The sequence below is a fragment of the Agrilus planipennis genome, unplaced genomic scaffold (genome assembly GCF_000699045.2).
Source record: "Agrilus planipennis isolate EAB-ADULT unplaced genomic scaffold, Apla_2.0 scaffold318, whole genome shotgun sequence".
NCBI lineage: Eukaryota > Metazoa > Arthropoda > Insecta > Coleoptera > Buprestidae > Agrilus > Agrilus planipennis.
In genome coordinates, this window is record NW_020439042.1 from 55,112 (window position 1) to 76,129 (window position 21,018).

At 34.7% G+C, this 21,018-nt stretch overlaps 1 protein-coding gene across 1 annotated transcript in view; it reads left to right on the top strand.

Moving 5' to 3' along the window:
* Nucleotides 1-17,090, top strand: part of LOC108742374 — a 38,711-nt gene extending 21,621 nt beyond the window's left edge. Inside the window, exons 2-5 of the mRNA XM_018477564.1 lie at nt 74-251; nt 5,730-5,833; nt 13,440-13,789; nt 13,848-17,090. Of these exons, the coding sequence (XP_018333066.1) occupies nt 92-251; nt 5,730-5,833; nt 13,440-13,789; nt 13,848-17,073 (3,840 nt within the window). The 5' untranslated portion in view covers nt 74-91 and the 3' untranslated portion in view covers nt 17,074-17,090. The remainder of the gene's footprint in view (nt 1-73; nt 252-5,729; nt 5,834-13,439; nt 13,790-13,847) is intronic.
* Nucleotides 17,091-21,018: the final 3,928 nt, after the last annotated feature.

A 21,018-nucleotide genomic window follows, 5' to 3' on the forward strand; every position in this document is an offset into this window, starting at 1 on the left:
AATTTGAGTTTGCTAATAATACAGACACCATGGATAAATGAATATATAAATGTTTTTATTTTATTTATTTCAGGTGTTTAGGAAGTTAATCATGCCATCTAATGACCAGGTAGCTCGAAGCGTGGCTTTGGAGCAAGCGTACGTGTACGACGTATATGAACAATTTCTAGAAAAACCAAACAGTGGACCTTGGCCTAGGGTGCAACAATTTATTGAAGAGCTAGAACCTGGTTCACTCGTCTGTGATGTTGGTAAGTCCAATGAAGGTTCGAAACGGAATAATTTTGATGAGCACCTAAACCTAAGTTACTGTAAAATGATTGATATTGACTGAGAAGGAATCCACTGTACATGACAATTAAATGTATTACAAAACAAACATTTCTTATTTAAACTCGAGAGCTATTAGGTACGAAGGTTTGAATTTTTATTAGTTTTGTGTCTACTGTGGCCACCCATACCTGTTCGCCACAACGTGTTTAAATACCTACATCTGTATATACTTATTTCTATTTTTATTTTTCTTGTTGTACAGATATCTTTTCACATTTTCTATTGAAATTGTGTTATATTGTTCTGTTTTTATCATTATGTACATATCTGCCCTAATATTTCTACATCAAATCTTTTGTGTATGTACCTGTCTATTGTGCTCTGTGTAAATACCTTTATTACTTGGACTTTTCTATAATCCCTTCTAACATTTCAACTTTACTTACTAACTGCATGATGTCAATAACCATTGTCTCTTCTTAATTTCTTTTTAATGATAGGTTCTTCGGTGGTTTAGGGTTAATATTCTATCTATCTATTTCTTAGTATTTTATTTATTCATATTTACAGATTTTATTCTCTTCTAATTGATGGTTTTCATCTAAATACTTCTAGCTCTGCCCTAATAATTTTCCTAACATTTTCATTTCCAAAACACTAACACTTCCAAATTTAGTTTTCTACACTTCAATTCAAGTAATCTTCATCTGCTAAGTCTTAAACTAGTTTTATTTCTCCATATTTCACTTCTAATTTCATTCTTCCAGTTTTGTAAATACATTGTTAAGTTATTAGTCCCGTTTTATTTCATTTGTTTTACCTTGCCATCCCTAAACTACCTTTACACCCACGAATAAATGTCTCTCATATAACGATGATTCATTTCATTTCGTTTGTTTTTTGCTTGCAGCATAAGCACGCAATTGTAAGAGTTTTATAATTGTGTTCTATGAACCAGCATTGTTCAACTTCTTTTACAGTGACAAAGTTGCTGAAAATGCATGCAACCAAATCGTAAACTGTAATTTTAACTGTAATTAGTATACACACATAAATTTATGTATTAGGCCATATTCTGATTTTGTTGATTATCAGTCCAAGACTGGTTGGAGACTCCTTCTTATTTTGAGTCAATATTTGTAGATATCCTTCCGAAAAACTGTCCTGTCTTTAATAATATTAATTGCAACTTCGATGATGCACAAAACAAGATTTCTGGTCTTGCTTGTCTTCTTGTCTGTCTTCCTTATAAAGATGGGAAGTTGTTTTCTTGACTTATTAATTTCTTGATTACTGCATTCTTGTATCACTATAGTCTTTCTGATGCTTCCTAACGTTTCGATTGCACGAGAGGCGAGCATCTTTCGAATCCTTCCATTTCCAATGCTGGATGTGAACTGAATCAGTTCACTTACTGTCGGTGAAAGTCTTTACCAATTTGTCAGAGTCTTTCTGTTTCTTGTTTCTGCTGACTTGGGGAGTCCCCAAGTTTAATTTGTCTAAATTCGTGGAAGAAGAATTTTAATTGCTCAATTTTTTGCACACTTCACACGTCATATAGTTTATTTTAGTTCCTTTAAAATATTAGAATCCCTACTACAGATTTAAAATTTATACTTTTTAAAGTAATTTGCATTACACAAACGTTAAGTCAAGTAAGTACTGCGTGCTTTTCAGTTGATGGTCTACGTCAAAACTTTCGTACTTGTACTTCTTGCTAATTTCCTGGTAAGAAATCATGCTCTTCCTAAGAGAAATTCGTTTTCTGGAAAGAAGTCTTCTTCTTGCTACGAGGAATTCTTGTCTTGTTTTGTTCTTGCTCACAAATTTTTTGACTTGTTCTTGCATTGTGCATCTTTGTCTGTTGCACTTCATACCTACAATGTTTGTATCCAAGAATTCCTGATTCTTGCTAACTTCCTGGCAAGAAGTCTTGTTCTTGCTACGAGAATTTCTTATCCTGCAATTGCTGACCAAGTTCTTGTCTAGATCTTGCATTAGACATCCTTGTCTAACATCCTTCTCAGTATTTACCTTTTCTACGTTGCTCAAATTCTATTACAGGCTGTTGCACTTCATACCTACAATATTTGTACCCAAGAATGCTGCTTTTTGCTAATTTCCTGGCAAGAAGTCTTGTTCTTGCTACGAGAATTTCTTATCTTGTTATTCCTGACAAATTTTTTGTCTAGTTCTTGCATTAAACATCCTGGTCTAACATCCTTCCCAGTATTTACTTTTTCTACGTTGTTCAAATTCTATTACAGGCTGTTGCACTTCATACCTACAATGTTTGTACCAAAGAATTCCTGATTCTTGCTAACTTCCTGGCAAGAAGTCTTGTTCTTGCTACGAGAATTTCTTATCTTGTTATTACTGACAAATTTTTTGTCTAGTTCTTGCATTAAACATTCTTGTCTAACTTCATCCCCAGTGTTTACATTTTCTACCTTTGTATTACAGCCTGTTATTCTTCATACCTAAATACTAAGCCATCTTCACATTTTTAATTTTTTTTACTGATCGTGGAAAGCGACAGTCGGCAAATAGCATTTGTTATTTAACAAACTTTTAAATACAACAATAGTCATCGATTTGAGACTGTAACAGAAATTTATTTTTATTTCTTTGTTACATCCCAATAATCGATACAAATAGGTAGTTGCACGTATAACATGAACATATTACGTCACAGAAGTCAATGAATATTTTATAAGCAATCCCACTCAAAAGTTTCCTATTAGACTTCTTTGGATACATCTACGTTTTTCTTTACGACGATTGAAGATTAAATTATAGATATGTGACGTCTTTCACGAGTAAACTAAGAAGATCCTATTTTTAGGCTTCAAGTTTCTATTTATGAATTTTAGTACGTGTATTATTCAGTTCTCTTTTCGACCGTTCTTTTGTTCTTACGTCATTAATACGTGACAATGCTTCAACAAAAAAAAAGGAATTGTGATCATCAAATGCAATGAAAACTTTTAAGTGTTTTCAAGTTTTCCAAACGAATTGTTCTCATAGCGCACAACAGAGGCATTTTGATGAGACCTTATAAAAAAAGATATATTCCAGTAAATTAAAAATATCAAATGTTTAATTAAACATATGTATCTGATACATAATAAAAATTTTCGGACAGACATGAAATCGCTAAAAGTCATGTTTTTCAGAACACAATGTTTCGGCGAGTTATTTATTATACGATCGAAATAAACAAAACAAATCGTACCTGTAATAATATATACTTATATTATTACAGGTACTAAAGGTAATTTTATAGTATTGCTATAATTGATCATGCTAAATATGGAAATAGGCGAGATAGGTTAGTAGGAAACCTTCTGAGGCATAAAGAGCTAATTAGAGCCATATTAGAACCAGAAACAGGAGCTGATAGGAGAAGGAGGAGAGGCAGACCTTGATTAGACTACTATTCCCAAATCGTTAAGGATGTGGTATGTTTTAGTTTTAGGGAAATGCGAAGATTAGCTCAGGATAGGATAGAGTGGAGGTGCGTGTCCAACCAGTCTTAAGACTGACGACCTTATGATGATGATGATTGACTAACCAAGGGATATAATTTCTAAGAAATTTTGGTAGATAACAGAATTTACCACCGATTACTTTTTATGGTGTTTTAAAATGAATTATTCAAGCTAAAGAATATGCAAAACAGTATTAAAATTATTACCTGGAAGACAAATAAAACCATCTGCAATGACAATATATTTATCCGTCACGAAAGCTCCTTTAAAGGAAATTAAACAGATGAATGGGTTGCCTCTTGTTAAAAATGCTTCAACTTAATTTAACTTTTGTAGAAGGTGAGGATTACCTAACTTATCATTAACAAAACATCAAAGCTTGATTGCAGAAAGAAATACGAAGATTAGCTCATGATAGGAAAGAGTGCAGGTGCGTGTCCAATCAGTCTCAAGACTGACGACGTTTTGATGATGATGATTGACTAACCAAGGTTTATAATTATAGATAACAGAATTTACAACCGATTACTTTTTATGGTGTTTTAAAATGAATTATTCAAGCTAAAGAATATGCAAAACAGTATCAAAATTATTACCTGGAACACAAATAAAACCATCTGCAATGACATTATATTTATCCGTCACAAAAGCTCCTTTAGGCGAAATTAAACAGATGAATGGGTTCCCTCTGTTTTCTTTTTTTGTTGAAAATGCTTCGACTTAATTTAACTTTTGTAGAAGGTGAGGATTACCTAACTTATCATTAACAAAACATCAAAGCTTGATTGTAGAAAGAAATACGAAGATTAGCTCAGGATAGGAAAGAGTGCAGGTGCGTGTCCAACCAGTCTTAAGACTGACGACCTTATGATGATGAAAGTTACTGTAACTTTATATTAAAGCTATGTTTTTGCTGCAAAAGCTCTACATTTTTACTGCTAAAGCTCTATGTTTTTACTGCTAGAGACATGACGATGAGTTATTCTAGTACATTATAAAATTATTGAAAAATATTACGGGTTAAGTGCTACTCACTAAGAATTCAGTTTAGGTCAGGTTAGGATAAGTTACGAGGGAATGTTTTCAAGTTCACCACCAACAAAGGTACCGTCCTTTGTCCGGGTTACGACTCATAAAACCATGAAACTAACTTTACAATAGAAACATCTTTTATCTGTTTTTCTTCTTTTCTGTTCTTTTTTGCTCAAACAAGGTTTAGAAATTTCTCCTTTCTTCAAGCCGTGTGTATATTCTAATTAACGAGCACTTTTACAATTCTGCATGCTTGTTTAAAAGCATGCATGTTCGTCAGGACAAGTTTTTCTCGTTCGAAACGAAACTTAATGTGCTATCGTTGTAATTGATGACTACCCACGTACGAGTCCCGTGGGAATGTATTATTTATTAGCTTGATTTATTCCTAGCACGTTCTTTGCTGGTCAGAAGAAGAAAACATCCGTCGCACCATAGCGTCGGGACTCTACGCTACCATACACACAGATAGAATAGAAATACTCAAGCATCAACTTCTAAACCCTTTGTTTTCCAATAATTATACAGTGGCGGTTTCAGGGGTGAGGAAATAGGGAACATTCCTCCTCCTTTTCCTCCCTCAAAGAGATCTATGACCTATGAATCTCTTCACATGAAAAAAAAAAACGTTCATACAAGATAGCGTCCATCTTTCAAAAATCCAAATCTATTGTAACTTTTCCAATTTGAACATTTCTGCATTTGCTGGTTTCAAAGAAAAACAACCAACCAACGAATACGTGAGTGACATTGTAAGGGGTCCACTCAACCTTTATAAGTAAAGTACCCTAAGACTGCTGCGGAAACCTATTATTATTACACATATGCACCAATAACTAAGAAGTTAGATCACACAAGTACTGGACGATAATTCTTTAATTATGATACATCCGTTGAAAAATAAACTAACAATTTTTTTTTCTATTTTCACAGGTTGTGGTTCCGGAAAATATTTAAGCTTGAACAGTTCTATATTCAACATGGGTGGAGAGAGATCAAGACGTTTGGGTGATATAGCGCGAGATAAAGACAACGAGGTATGTCAATTGTATTCCATCCAAAAATAATCTACATAGTATATATAGCGTCTCTGGAAATTACTCGTATTCCTCAAGGGAGGAAACTGTCACTAATTTGTAATGATTTAGATTTAACCTTTATCATTTATGGGCAGGAAATGCACCATTTTCGAGAAAATCTATTTTCATTTTGAATATGTAACAAATGTTTTAACACAACGACGCCGCGAAATTCGTACCAAAATTGCTTAATTTCAACCAAAAACAGTATCACATTAACATTGCTAAGGAGTACTTGAACTCTGTCCGCGACGACCCAAATATGCTCCAGAGAGTCATACGCCGATGATGAATCAAGGGTTTATGAATATGACGTGGAAACCAAAGCTCAATCATCCTAATGGAAGCTGCCCCACTAGTCAAGACCGAAAAAAGCGCCAAGTTAAGTCGAATGTGAAGATTTTGCTTACAATTTTCTTCGATTGTAGAGGTGTGATGTATCATAAGTTCTTGCCACAGGGTAGAACGGTCAATAAAGAATATTTCCTACAAGTTATGTAAAATTTACGCGAAACAATCCGGCAGAAACGCCCGATTTTGTGGAAGAACAAATGCTCACACATCGTTGCTTGTGCGCGTATTTTTCACCAAAGACAACACACTAATGGCGCAGCCACCGTATTCCCCAGATCTGGCCTCCTGTGACTTTTTCTTGTTCCCAAAACTGAAGAGGCCCATGAAAGGACGACGCTACCCTACGATTGAGGAGATAACGACGGCATAGAAGAAGGAGTTGAACAACAAGTGTATAATGTCTAGTGGGGATTACTTTAAAGGGGACAAAAAAACATATTCGTGAACAAATAAATAATTTTTGAAAAAACACAAAATTTGCGATACTTTTTGAGTAGACCTCGTATGTCCGGTTCATGACTAACTCCCAATCGGGTCAATAAACCATGTTAAGTTACCTGATAGCGTAAACCTGATCTAATTCTAATCTAATTAAATACTTTTCTAAAATCCACTGGGGACTGACTCAATTCCCAATCAGGAATCTCACTAATACCCGTCCTGGATTCAATAATGAACCGAATTAGGCATCTAACCCACTTAGGACTTTGATTTCGCTATAAGTTTTTAATAGAACTCCGTGCTAAATAGCATTACATTCTTGGTCAAATCAGGCCCGGCTTTTATGCAAGTGTGATAGTCATGAGCACTATCCGGACCCCAATTTCTGTTTCTATCAGGGCAATTCACCTTTAGTTTTAATAGTTGTAAATAAAAATCATTTATAGCTAGTACTGCAGATGAAATTTAAGATACCTTCTTCGTAAGAAAAAATATTGTAAAACAAAATTACAATTTCAAAACCATATTTTTCACAGACAGTAAAGTGAACTTCAAGTCACAGATAAATTAAAAACTAAAAGAACTCAAACTTTTTTCGCGCAAAAATTTTAGGAAAATATCCCACACTCCTTGGTAGTAAATGGATATGGAATGATAATTAGCATGGAATCATAGGGGATACGTTCTAAGGTTCCCAAATAAAACCATTATGTATCAAAATGAAATCAATCTATTGATAAATTCACAATTAAAATTAATCGTTATAATCAGCTTTAGGCAAGAGTTTAAAAAATTTAGTGATTTTTTCTTGTTTTGAATTTTGAAATTAGTCCACTCGGTTACATCTTTTATAAAAGTCGCCTCGTCACGAGCCAACAGTACTCAAAAGATGCCGATACGTTGAAAAATAACACCGAATCTTTTTCTACTCAGTTAGATTTTTTATAAAAGCCGCTTCGGCACGTACCAACTGTACATACTCAAAAGATGCCGATACTTTAAGGGAATTCAAATTATCGGTTCTAGATATCAAGAGTTTAATGTTTAGAATAGAGGTATGAAATTTTGTAGTAAGATAGATAAAGCTTTGTTCTGAAGCTTGTCGAAGGCCATTTTTTAATTTCTATTGAAAATACGTGTCCTACAAGAAGCATCAACTTTAAGCACTTGTAAAAGCTTTTAATGACCGTATTATTGAAAACCAAAAACGTACCGAGTTAGTGTGAACCTTTGTCTGTTACCATACAAAAAATCACGATGTTTAGAATAGGAACCCATGTTTTCGGAAAAATTCACACTAGGCACGGGCGGTCTATTGCGGTTAATCCCCTTAATAAATGACACCGAATCCATTTCTGTTTACCGACTGCAACCGCAAATAATGAAATTTTTAACTGCGAATACAGGAATTGGGTTGCAATTTTTTCACCCGCGAATAATGAAAACGCGAATAAGGAAACCGTCAATAGGGAACTTTTACTGTAAATGTTATAGATAGTACATATGGAAGTTTATACATATATTTTTTATACTTTCGTCATGCAAAATTTAAAATAAAATGTTTTCAGAAAGGCTTATGTCCTAAGACGGATTGTTGGGTACTATATATATACAGATAATTGGCAAGAGCCTTTTATAAAGTGGTTTTTTAAGAAGATGCCGTTTTCAGTTCGATACTCTTCAATGTAAAGACCTTATGCAAAAATATCTCAAAATCCTAATTGCCCTTAGAGAGGAAACTCGTTGAATTAACATCCGCTTTTTATATCGATCTTCGTTTAAAGGAGAGGAAACGCGGAACGTTATTCGTTTAAATTTGATACAGAAAAATAAACTTTAAAAAAAAAAACGAAATAGTTATCTGTTACTTTGTTCATTCGAGAGATAATTTAATAAATAAATAATTATAATTGTAGTTCTTCAATATTTAACATCCCTTAATTCTCGAACTAATATGAAAGCCATGTGCAACACAGCTTTCATTTGATCAAATGCATTTTCTATTTCATTATTACTTTTCACTCGAAAAAGTATTTTATTTCTCTTTTCAATAATTGTGCTTGTTGGTATCATTTTTCATTCATTTCATTTGATGTTCAGAGTTAAAATTTAATCTAAAACAATTGTACCATTAATTGGACACTGTAAAAAACTTATAACTGTAGTAACTTAGTTTTCAAAACTATTTCCAACACTAATTAGAAACAAATACAAATGTCTGAAAATCGTTGTTTTAAACTTTTAGCTATTAAAATTGAAACTTCAAGAAACAGTTAAACTAACAACATCATTAAATAAGTTTTACATACGTCTCATACAATTAATTATTTACTTTTTTGTGCAAAACTAACTTTTTCCGCAGTAATTAATAACAAATCAGGTGAAAAATTAAAAAGCTTCACGTTTTTAAAAATGGTGAGACTTTTTAATATTTAGCGTCTGTTTTTTTTTTTATTGCTAATGTTTGCAATAAGTATTCAGTTATAATTCGCATTACTTTCCTAACTTAACCCCGCAACAGTTATTTATCGCTTAGCCCTTTTATTAGGTAATTTATTAGTCGCAAACATTAGTTGTCATTGGCTATATTCGCTTGAAAAATAAAAATGGGTCGGGTACCCGGCACATCCGCCACTTTTTTTAGGATCCGACCGAAACATAAAAACTATCATCATCATCATACGGTTGTCAGTCCTAAGACTGGTTGGACACGCACCTCCACTTCTTCCTATGCTGAGCCAATCTTCACATTTCCTTAAAACTAGACCTTCATGCCTGAGAGTCTTGTTGACTTCCATAGAGTCCTCTGTTCTCCTAATCTTTGTAATACCTCTTAATTTCTAACCTTCTCTATCCACAGTATTCTCATCATTCGCCTGTAACACCACATTTTGAATGCTTCTAACCTTTTCTTTTCCGCCGCACTCGTACAGCGTCGCGCACAAAACATACAACATTAACAATTTTTTTAGAATTTCTAAATTAACCGTTTGCGAACATAGAAATGACTTCTTTTTACTGAAAACACAACTCAACCTAGCGCTATCTGCTACTTTATATCCCTACTACTCCTTCCGTCCTTACTTATCTGACTTCCTAGATACCTAAAATCAGACACTTCTTCTAATTTTTCGTCTCCTATCTTTCTATTGGCTCTTTCTCTACTTTTTCTTCCCTACCATACCAGTATTTTTGTTTTACTTTTATTTATTTTCATACAATACTGTTGTCAATACCGCTTCCATTTTATTAAAAGCTATCTCTAACTTCACCTTCCTATACTGCATTTACTTTCTGTAGCGCTGTGCCCCTTCCAATGTCATGGATGCGCGCTGGCAATGTCGTAGGCAGGGAGAAAAAAGCTCATTATACTCTTGACTCGTTCATTAAACATACTTTTTCATACAGTACCTGCCAAAAGTTTTGTTCAATCATGAATAGTGGTGCGAGTCGAAAACAAGCGTTGAAGCCCTTAATATGTCCTCAAATATAAATAAACATCTCGTTGATGTTTTCAGTAGTAAATGTTACCAATAACAGCACATTTGAGCAATGCAATTGTAGTGGATAAAATGGTCAATTTTCCGTGCTGTACTGTACGGATTATACGCTCCTCACCGGTTAATAGTTTGGCCGAGAGTTGTCTCCTTCCTTTTCTGGCCTAGTGCTGTTCTTTTCTACCTTGCGCCGGTCAAACTGAAGGTCACATCGCTACAGAAAGTAAACGAAGTATAGATGCTATATCATTTGCAAATGTAAATCTTTTGCCCCTGTATATCTATCCTTACAGTTGTACTGTCTTTAATGATGTTGATTGCGTCTTCGATGTATAGATTAAAAACTAGCGGTGACAGTGTGCATCCCTGTCTGACTCTCTTCCTAATATTTATTTCTCTACGTTGCAGCTCCAGCTCGACTTATAGTGATCATAAAGAGAAAAACAAAATCGCGATGTCCAAGAAGCTTCTGTGGTACAAAATCATTATTTTTAAATTTAACTAAAATTTTTTATATCTAGTTCAATAAACATCCACTTAATCCGTTTTTATTCCAATTTCCTTTATCCGAGAACTTCCGCTTTGATACTTTTAACAGTAGCTATTATATTAATAGATTTTTTTTTATTTTTGTTACCAATATAGAAGGTAAAATTTAATTCCTTACCATCTTCATACGTAATGTGTATTTTTATCTGGTCTTGGTTGAAAATCGATATTAAACGAAGCGCTTGATTGAACGTGCTCTCCGTTCAAAAGCAATTAAGATTACAAGAGATTTGTGTAGTATGAGGTCTATGTATCCGTGACTGATGAGCTGAAAATGGCATCTTCCGCAGTCTTATGTCTGTTTGCTGCAGACAGTGGAATGAGGTAACAGAGAAATCTCTGGCTTTATCGACTTCGCCAATTCATCGCCCGATGGCGAATGCTCCGGGCATTTTTAATATAGCCGAGATGTTGTCTGAATAGATCATTTTCTGCCATAAAGAACTCTTGATTTCTTGCCTCGGCTAGTGCCCCGCTTGCTCCGTTAAACATTCATAAAAGACCTGCATCTTTTGCATGAAAATCGTGTATCTCTTGGCTTATTGCCGATACCTCACGAAAGTCTCGGGAGGTAACATGAAAAAGTACACAATACGTGGAAAAATAAAACAGCCGCATCAAACATAAATGTTTCAACATACACAGATACATATACCGGTGAGGAAAATGTATAACCGACCATGTAAAACGTTAAAAATATAGCAACTACGCTGGAACGTATAATATGAATTGACTGTTAGCTGAAGAAACTAGATTTCCAGATTCTAACCGTGTTTTATTGAAGATATCCCCACGACAGCTCAAAGCGAGATAAAAGTGTTCAAAGTTTCGTGTCCTATCACAAGGGACATCTTCCGGAACTTCACGTTATCAATGTAGGATCTCCACGAATAAGGGACGATTAAAATCCGGAAATCTATCAGTTTGTTCAAAATTATCTACTTATATTTGTATGTAATGCTCAAAACTGATTTTTGGCATGTTCTTATGATTATACAAAATAAAAATAAAATGAATGAAACTGCTTTATAAATACAAGACTGAAAAAGCTTTGACACAATGTTGTTTGCCTTTCAACTTGACTCATTTTTATGCTTGAAGAAGATCGATTATGGAGCTAAAAGTATTTCAGAATGACGTAAAACAATAACTCGAGTGTTTATCTCAAGTTTCTAAAAAGAATGAAAAAACTGAGATGCTCTTTAAATTAATATTTAAATTCGTATCAGTATCTCTTTCACAAAAAAGCTACTTTGACATTTAACATTAACTATATAAACCTTCAATTTTTTCTCTGTATTGAACATATTATTGTGAGTATTCCTTTCGAAACACCTCCACCTTTGATTTGCATGTAGATACAAAATATATGCATGAACCATTAAAAAAACATCAAATTGCACCCACGTGTTTTGCCATTATTTCTCCTATATCCTATTATTTCAGTCACTATTAAAAGTATAAACATGATAATCTCATCTAGTTGGACGACACGCACCTCCACTTTTTCCTATACTGAGCTAATCTTCGCATTTTCCTAAGACTAGAAAAATCTACATCCTTAACTATATGTGAACAGTAATCTTATCTAGGTTTACCTCTACTCCTCTTCACTCCTGTTTCTGCCTCTAATATGTCTCTGATTAGACCTTCATGCCTGAAAAAGTGTCCTATCAACCTATCTCGCCTATTTCTTACTGACTTCCATAGAGTCCTCTGTTCATGATAATGTACAATTATTTTATTATTATTAATCACACTTACGAATACAGAATAATTTTCGTAACCCATTATCACTTCATTATTCACTACTTTTGTAATGAGCAATGGAAATGTTTTCCATCAAGCATTACTTTTGTAAAGAGTAAAGTATTTTTGTAATAGGTAATGAAATTACTTTTCATTAACTACCACATTTGTTTATGAAGTACTAGTGACCCGCCCCAGCTTCGCACGGGTGCAATGCTGATATTAAATATATTTTTGTTTTGTTTAGATTATTATCGAAAAGGGGAAATCTTCAAAAGATACCCCCTGAACATACTAAATATACTACAGAATGTCTTTATATACAACATTCACAGTTTTTTTGTCATTAGACAATACAAACCGGCCTCCCGGCCGGTACCGCCGCAACCGCTATGTCCCTGCATTTTAAATCTGTAATATCTTCGAAAATATTCATTTAAATTACATGCTGTAAAGGGCCATATTGATCTATATTAAATGCACAATGTATTTAAGGTACTTAATTGGATAAGAATTAATGCTGTATTGCCTACAATCGCTTCGTAAATAAGTCATTATTTCTCATAAAAAGTAAAGGATAAAAATGGTTATTGTGGGTTATCCCTAAGAGATAGACATATACCATCCCGGACTTTTTTGTAGACCCTTTTAAGATGTACAATATTGTAGTACATTATTTTGATCTATCTCGTAGGGTTCAGCCAGCGTTTGCAATGTAAGCGCAAAAAATGTGTTTATTTACTACATCACATTAGAAACCTCTAAAATTATCAGTGTTTCCCTACTATATCTATCTTTTAAAAAAAACCGCATCAAAATCCTTTGCGTAGTTTTAAAGATTTAAGCATACATAGGGACAGACAGCGGGAAAGCGACTTTGTTTTATACTATGCAGTGATTATTCAATAGTAAATAGCAGCTTTAACGGCAACTTTTTTGTTTTCAACGATGCAATTTTATTACTCTTTTTGCAGGTGATGATTTTGGACAACTTGGCATTACCGTTCCGAGATGAAAGTCTAGATGCCGTACTGTCTATCGCGGTTGTTCACCATTTCACCACGACCGAACGACGTATCAGAGCACTCAGGGAACTGGCCCGAGTAATGCGGATTGGTGGCCGGATCATCATATCCGTTTGGGCCATGGAACAGAGTCATCGAAAGTTCGAATCGCAAGACGTTCTAGTCCCGTGGCACCGACCCCAGCACCTTAGCACACCATCACTAGAACTCACTTCTACTACCAATACATCAGAGGATGACTTTCTACCACCATACCACGCCTACACCCAGAGCGATAGTGATTCCAATAAATCCGAGAGGTGAATAACAAAAATTATTCATATTTCTATTTCAATTGGTTATTTCCTTTTCTTCCAGAGCAAAATTAATTCTGAACAAAAAGCGCAGCAAAAGCAGACACAAGGGTCGTTCCATAGATCCTGGTCGAAGTTCATCGCCTAGCAGCTCAAGCCTTTCATCCCCAAATGAGACCTGCTACAGTTTTGTTCGTCGAGCAATTCAAAAATTAGCAGGTGCTAGACGTTCAGTGCAGAGACCATGGTTTTTGGATAGTTGGACGGCATGCACCAAGGAACCATCACCATCACGATACGACGCTACAAAATGCGACTGTTGCGACTGTGAAGACGTGCAAAACCTGCCCATCGAACTTCGTCGAATTGACGATGAAGACATAATAACAGCTAGACGTCAAACATTTCCATCATCGCAACTCATCAGTGAACTATCGGCGAACTTCAAGTCTCGAAGCCTGACGGACATGAAAACGGTAGAGAATAATAACATTGTGCGATCCAAATCAATTGTGCCTAGTGGTTCACAGACTCTGCAACAAGAAGAAAGTGCGTGTCGCGATTCGAAAGAAGAGAATAAGAGTCAATCGAAGGTTTCGTTAATGAAGCCAAGGCTAGTGAAACAGAAGAAATCAATCTGCGACGAGGACGCCGAAGAAGCCCTAGACGAGCCGACAGACATGAAAAATATGGTCAGGAACATGCCAGATTTCAAAATACTTCACTACAACAGCCATTGCCGAGGTGTATTTAAACAACGATCACTCAACGAAGAAATCATGTCAGCTGAACGAATCAAAGAAAAGGAGAACGTAAAACGCAACATTCAAAAACAGACATCGTTAAATGAAGAACTGATATTCCAAAGACACAGAAAATTGGATTCGCTAAAAGATTCCCTCTTCTCGGTTTCGACTTCGAAACGACTACAACTTATCAAAACTGGCTTCACAAACAAATTCAAGACTTCCACAGGCATAGAAAAAGTGACTAGTTCTTCTTTCAAAAACGGGTTTGTAAAAATCTTTCAGAATTGGAAGAGCACTGAACTGGTGTCTCCTACAATACCAGAAAATGAAACCGTAACCACACCTACTTTAACCACATCGAATAATATCGATGATAAGAAAGACTCCTCAGTCACTACGACGAGTGAACGCAGACATTCCAAAGAAGACAATTCGGATTCCTCCAAAGACAGCAGCTTACAGAGTGACACTAGCGTCGACTCAGAAGACAGTTTCGCTTCGGTGATATTCATTCCAAAAACAGATCCCACTTCCCCAACTCCACTCTCCCCGGGCCCTGTTTCGCCTCGCCTTAATACATCCGTCCCAAACTCACCACGCATCAAGCAATCTTCTTGCCCCACAAGTCCTAGAATTAAACAGATGCCCTTAACCGTGTATCCATTAACTAAACAGTTAAGCTCTCCCAAATCTGGATTCGGTTCGAGTAAATCAGATTCCGATAGTTCGAACGGCACTACGACAAATCTACTCTCTAGGGACCAACTGAAGGCCGATATTCAAACGAAGGAAACTAAAGAAATCGTCGTAGCTTCAAAAAAGACACCACTCTCACAAAAATACTCTGTGCCTCCAATACCTAAATTCAAAAAGACAAGTTTAAATACCAAAACAAGCCCGGAAAAACCCCCGACTAATAATCAGATCCAAGTGCCGAGCAACAATCGCGATGAAAGACTCAAAAGCATACGCGAGCTATTGAAACAAAAGCCTGGATTTGGTGTACGCTCATCGAGATCAAACTATCCCATAGTCAGACATTCTTCTGTTACCAATGGAAACTTTCGCAGCCTTGCTAGACCTCTTCCGAAACTGCTATCATTAGAACTCTTTAATCCTGAAACCGATGATAAAGATAGCGATTCCAGTGCTGTCTCTTCTCCAGACTCTATAGAGAGTGTGGTTGAGAACAAAAATAAATCGCCAACAGTAGGAACGAGATTTCCTTTTTCTCCAACGAAAATAATAAATAAACCTGTAATAAAACCTAAAGAAACAAAAGATAATGCTAAAACAACCGACACAGCTTCATCGATGGGCTTAATAGAAGCAGCAGCAAACGTTGCAAATTCGTTGGACAATGCAGTTAATAAAGTGATAAAATCGAGTCCTCGATCCAGAAGAAGGCAAATTCGATCGGGCGATATTCTTTCGGTCATACAAGGTAATTTCGAAATGAGACGTACTGTTCAACAAATCGAAGATCGATCCGCAGGAAAATTGGACCCCATTTGGGCGGAGGATTGCAGAAGACATTTAACAGATTTCGCAGACAAGCTCAGCGAAAAACTTCTTCAAGAAATCCATCAATACCAGCACATTTCCGATGAGAAACAACTACTTTTAGGATTCCCTTCTAACGAGAACCTTCACGATCCGTACATAAATAGATTAAGCGAGGAATTGGACGATCTGTCGAAATTGAGTGCGGAAATTCAGAAGCAAAACGAATATTTAGCAAAATTAACTGCGAGTGACAGTTTGTATAGCAGTCAGTGCGTCAAGTGTAAATTCGGAAAGTGCTCGTGCGACAATGGTGACACTGATCACGGCGAAAACGTAGATGTACCTAAAACAAACGTGAACGCTGATATTATTCGAAATAGTGTAAAGAATCCGATTGTTTCTACGAAACAATCAAAAAGCGAAAATGTATCGGAAGATCCGGTCAAAAACACAGACAAAGTGGTCGATGAAACTGACGGCGCGAATACCAAAACGTTGACCAAAAATTATCTGAAGAAAGGTGCTTCGATCGAATCGTACGAATCGGAAAAGGAAAGTAGCAGCAACTCGATCACATCTAGTGTGACCACATCAGTTCATTTCGAACTGGGTGAATCCGGGGACAGTTCCGATCGTGGTAGCAAGGAGACGAACTCATCAACTAGCAGGTATAGTGACGAAGGTTCGACTCTCTCCTTGGTCTCGTGTCACGATTGGAAAACGTATAACAAAAATAGTAACAGCAACAGCGACTCCTGCGACAAACAGTTCTTTTCCAGCGACAAAATCGAACAGGTCCACGAGAAGAAGAACATCAGCAAAGACCAATCGATGAGCAACACGTCCCAGGAATCGCTACCATCGGACAACATCGGTGGCGCTATAACATTCCACAGGTACTATCACGTTTTCAAGGAGGGAGAACTGGACCAACTTATTGAAAGACATGTACAAAATTTGCACATTATTTCATCATATTACGATCACGCTAGCTGGTGTATAGTAGCCGAAAAGGTTCAGGTGTGGACCATCTGACCTGGCGTGACGACACTCACCGCGATGTTATATTATTATTATTATTATAATAATAATAGAAATTTATTATTATTATTATTATTGTTCAAATACCTGAAAAGCACAATGTATATACTGTATAACTACTCGTCTTGAATGAAATTTATCATTTCGTCATTCTCAGCAAAAACTATCCCTTAACCTTGGCTAGTGTAAAATTAGCGTTTTATACTAATTGATAAGATATTATATCTCGCATACATCTAATATTTCACTTCGAAAGGGATTTATAAAGATAACAGAAAATACCCTAAACACGGAAGTTATTTTCTAGATTACGCTTTAATTTGATAAGTAATATCGACAGGTACGAACAATAAACTTATTTTAAATCTTTCTACTCAAAAAATAATAATTATTCCAAAACAGCATATTTTATGTATAATATATACGTTACAGCCAAAGTCAAATGTCCCAGATATTATTTATAACGTACTACATATCTACATCTACCTAACTCAGACAAACTATTATTGGGGAAGAATTAGTCAAATAATTTAGTAAGATAATTAACAAAATATTTTGCAAAGCTTAAACAAAGTAATAAAAAACTATAAATTTTATTGATTTCCATTTTTCCCTAATAATTTTAAACTACAGTCAGAACTATTCAGATAAATATTCCATTAATTTATTAACAAACTGAATAGTTCTAACTTGTTGCTACAATAAATTTTAATTTATCTTGTATTACAGGAGCAGGCAAATTTAAGAAGGAGTCACGAATATGGTCGAAAGTCGAATGAAGTTAAAACAGGAGATCATTAGGTACCTAGAAAAACCAGTAAAAAATGGGAACGAAAACTTCCTGCAGTCATAACCATAATTGCGGACTTATAAGTCAGTTCTAGTTGCAGTACGGTTTTCTTTCATTTCTGCCGTTTTTGCTAGGTAATGTTCTCCTTTTTTGACTTCATTCAACATTCAACGATATTCTTTATGCCTACGTTTGAGTGATACATTAATCAACTCCAATAACTATTATATTATTAATAATATCTAGGAAAGTAATTAATTTATTAAATTATCTACACAATTCAGTCAATATACATAATGTCTAGCCATTATGTATAATCGCTAGCTAATGATATTGTCTGTAACATATATACGTAAGTACATAAACCAAAGGTTCTCAATTACGAAGAAGGTGCAATAAAACTTTAATTTTTTTTAAACCGTAGATCTAAAATCTGTAAATTAAGAATTGTGAGCTACCATTTCCTCTTTATACAGTAAATTTGCACACTTGTTGATATCTACATATATTAAAATTAAAATTCATAAATTGATTTTAAAAAACCCAGAATAATCAAAATATACATTAAAAATGCACTTAATTAGTTGATAACCATTGATTTATGCATAAGGTTTATTCTTAATTACTTATTTAAATTAAAACAAAAGGTAAAATGAATGTCATAAAAGTTTCATGTTGATCAGAAAAATTTCAAAAAGCATTGCAATTTCTACTTTTTAAAAATAATAGTTTAAAGGACTAGTTACTTAGTTAAATATAAACACGAAATTTTGTTCTTTTTGCGAAAGCCAAACACATACTTAATGACTACACAGGGTTTTTACTGTTAAGTTCAGAAAAAACGTATTTAGATTAATAGTTACTGGATTGAATGTCGACTACTGTACTTATACATATTTCAAAATTTTGCAGGGTTCATAATTTTTACAGTTAACTTTTTTGTAATATGCAAAGTCTTTCCAACAATTAAATTTTTCTTCCCTGTAAATTTTACATATACTGTGGATTTCATTTATTACGACCTTGGTTATAGCGACCATTGTGCTATAGCGACGTTATATGTAAGTCCCTTGAATTTAAAGCACACTTTAGTACAAAGTTCATTTGGCTATAGCGACTTCGGATGTAACGCCAAGTGCGGGTGTAACGACTGTTTTTAATGAATCATTTGTAACAAATCCCTAGTAATCCCATGCAGATATAGCGACCGGAGCCGGCCCCTAAAGACAAAGAGCTTTCTTATCTTTTGTTTACATTCACACAGATAGTCAACAAATGTGGTGACCTTTACCGTTGTTTCTGAGTAGCAATTGAGTTTAGTAAACTTTTGAATAAGTGTACAGATGTACAATTACTGTTAAAAAAGGCGAAAATTGTTTCAAAATTGAAAAACAGCGTGTCTGTATCTCATTTAACCTTGCCTGTAACGACTTCTGGATGTAACGACGAAATTACAATGGTCCCTTCGTTGTCGTTATACCCGAAATCCACTGTATACGGAAAATATCCTAACGAAGTGAAATCCGACGAATACGAGACGGCAGAAAATTTAGATTTGAAAAAGTGATTTTTTAAGCAAATGATTATCAGATTAGGTAAAGGTCTAGATGATGGCCCTCACCCCCTTCGGGGTTGGGGGGTCGAAAAAGGAGGTTTCCCCCACCACTGTACCATAAAAAGTTCGTGGCGGTCTCACCCCCATAAAAAGTTATGGAGGTTGAAAGTTGATTATTTTGACAATTTTCATACACTATTATTCAAATAAAATTCAATAAAACAATTATTTTCAAGCGGTGGAAGTGGGGGATCGAAAGAGGGTGGTCACTCGAACAAAACCCTATAATCTAACCTAACCTGACGTAACCTATTGATAAGGATATTTAAATAATGTTTTATATAACTTTCTCAATATTTTTATGTATTTTTCATTAGTTTTACCTTTGAATATTGTGTAATAATCACTATATAAATATTTACATGCCTAGAAATATATAAAAATTGGCATATTTATTAACTTTGAACCCCCATAACTTTTTATAGATGTGAGACCACCACGAACTTTTTATGGTACAGTGGTGGGGGAGACCTCTTCTTTCGATGCCCCCCTTCGGGGGTGGGGGCCATCATCTCGACCTTTACCTCAGATTATTTCTAGAATTAATATGGCATACCACATTTCCCTTTTCGGTCAAAACTTAGATGTATTGAATAATAAAATTGTGATTTTTCCCCTGGATATTACCAACAATTTTAGCTCAAAGTTTAATGAATACGTTTCGACCTAATCCTTTTTACTTATGTAGATACATATATATATATATATAAGTTTCGTTGCATGAACTTACCAATTAATAGCAAAAATTAGCTATCACTATATTTTTATACACTACGAAAAATTTAGTTGTTCGAACTGTAATAAATAATAAAAGCTAATAGATATTACTACTATACATAGGTAGAAGTGTTCAATGATACGTAGTTTTTATAATCAAGCATTAAACCTAATAAACAATAATAACCATAAAGGATAATACAGATATATCTAATAATTAATCAATACAATACATCATGCATAACTAATTCGAACGGCTTCAAAATATCGTAAGAATACCTTTGTTATATGTATGTATATGCAGAGTGCTGCATCAACTTATTTGCAATATGCAAACTTTTTTAACTGTATTTTCTGACAAACAATCTTTTTTTAACTAATGTTTGTATTTATGTCATCTGAGCAGCAAAATCTAGTAAAAGGTATGCATTTATACCTATTTTAGCTTACCGCCTTGTGTTTTTAAAACAATTTGAGTTAAATATTGCGAAATAAATAAGAAACGGGCTTTAAATTCCAAAAAATCAAAAATTTGTCGCTCCAGCGGTTAGTAAAATTTTTCTATTTTTCAGCGACAAATTACAGCTCTTACAGTATTTTTCTGCACCATTACCATTTAAAGATACGTTATGTGTAGCAAGTACCATCTTGAGATCAGGATCAATTTTTGGATTTGGTAACAGATTAGGGACAAATTTCAGTATCTATACTTTAAAAACATGATATATAATTTTGTCAAGCTAGCTCGGTTTACGTTATTATTTATTGTATTTAAATCGTTTGGAAACCGCTGTTTTGGATAAAAGAGAAACCAAAA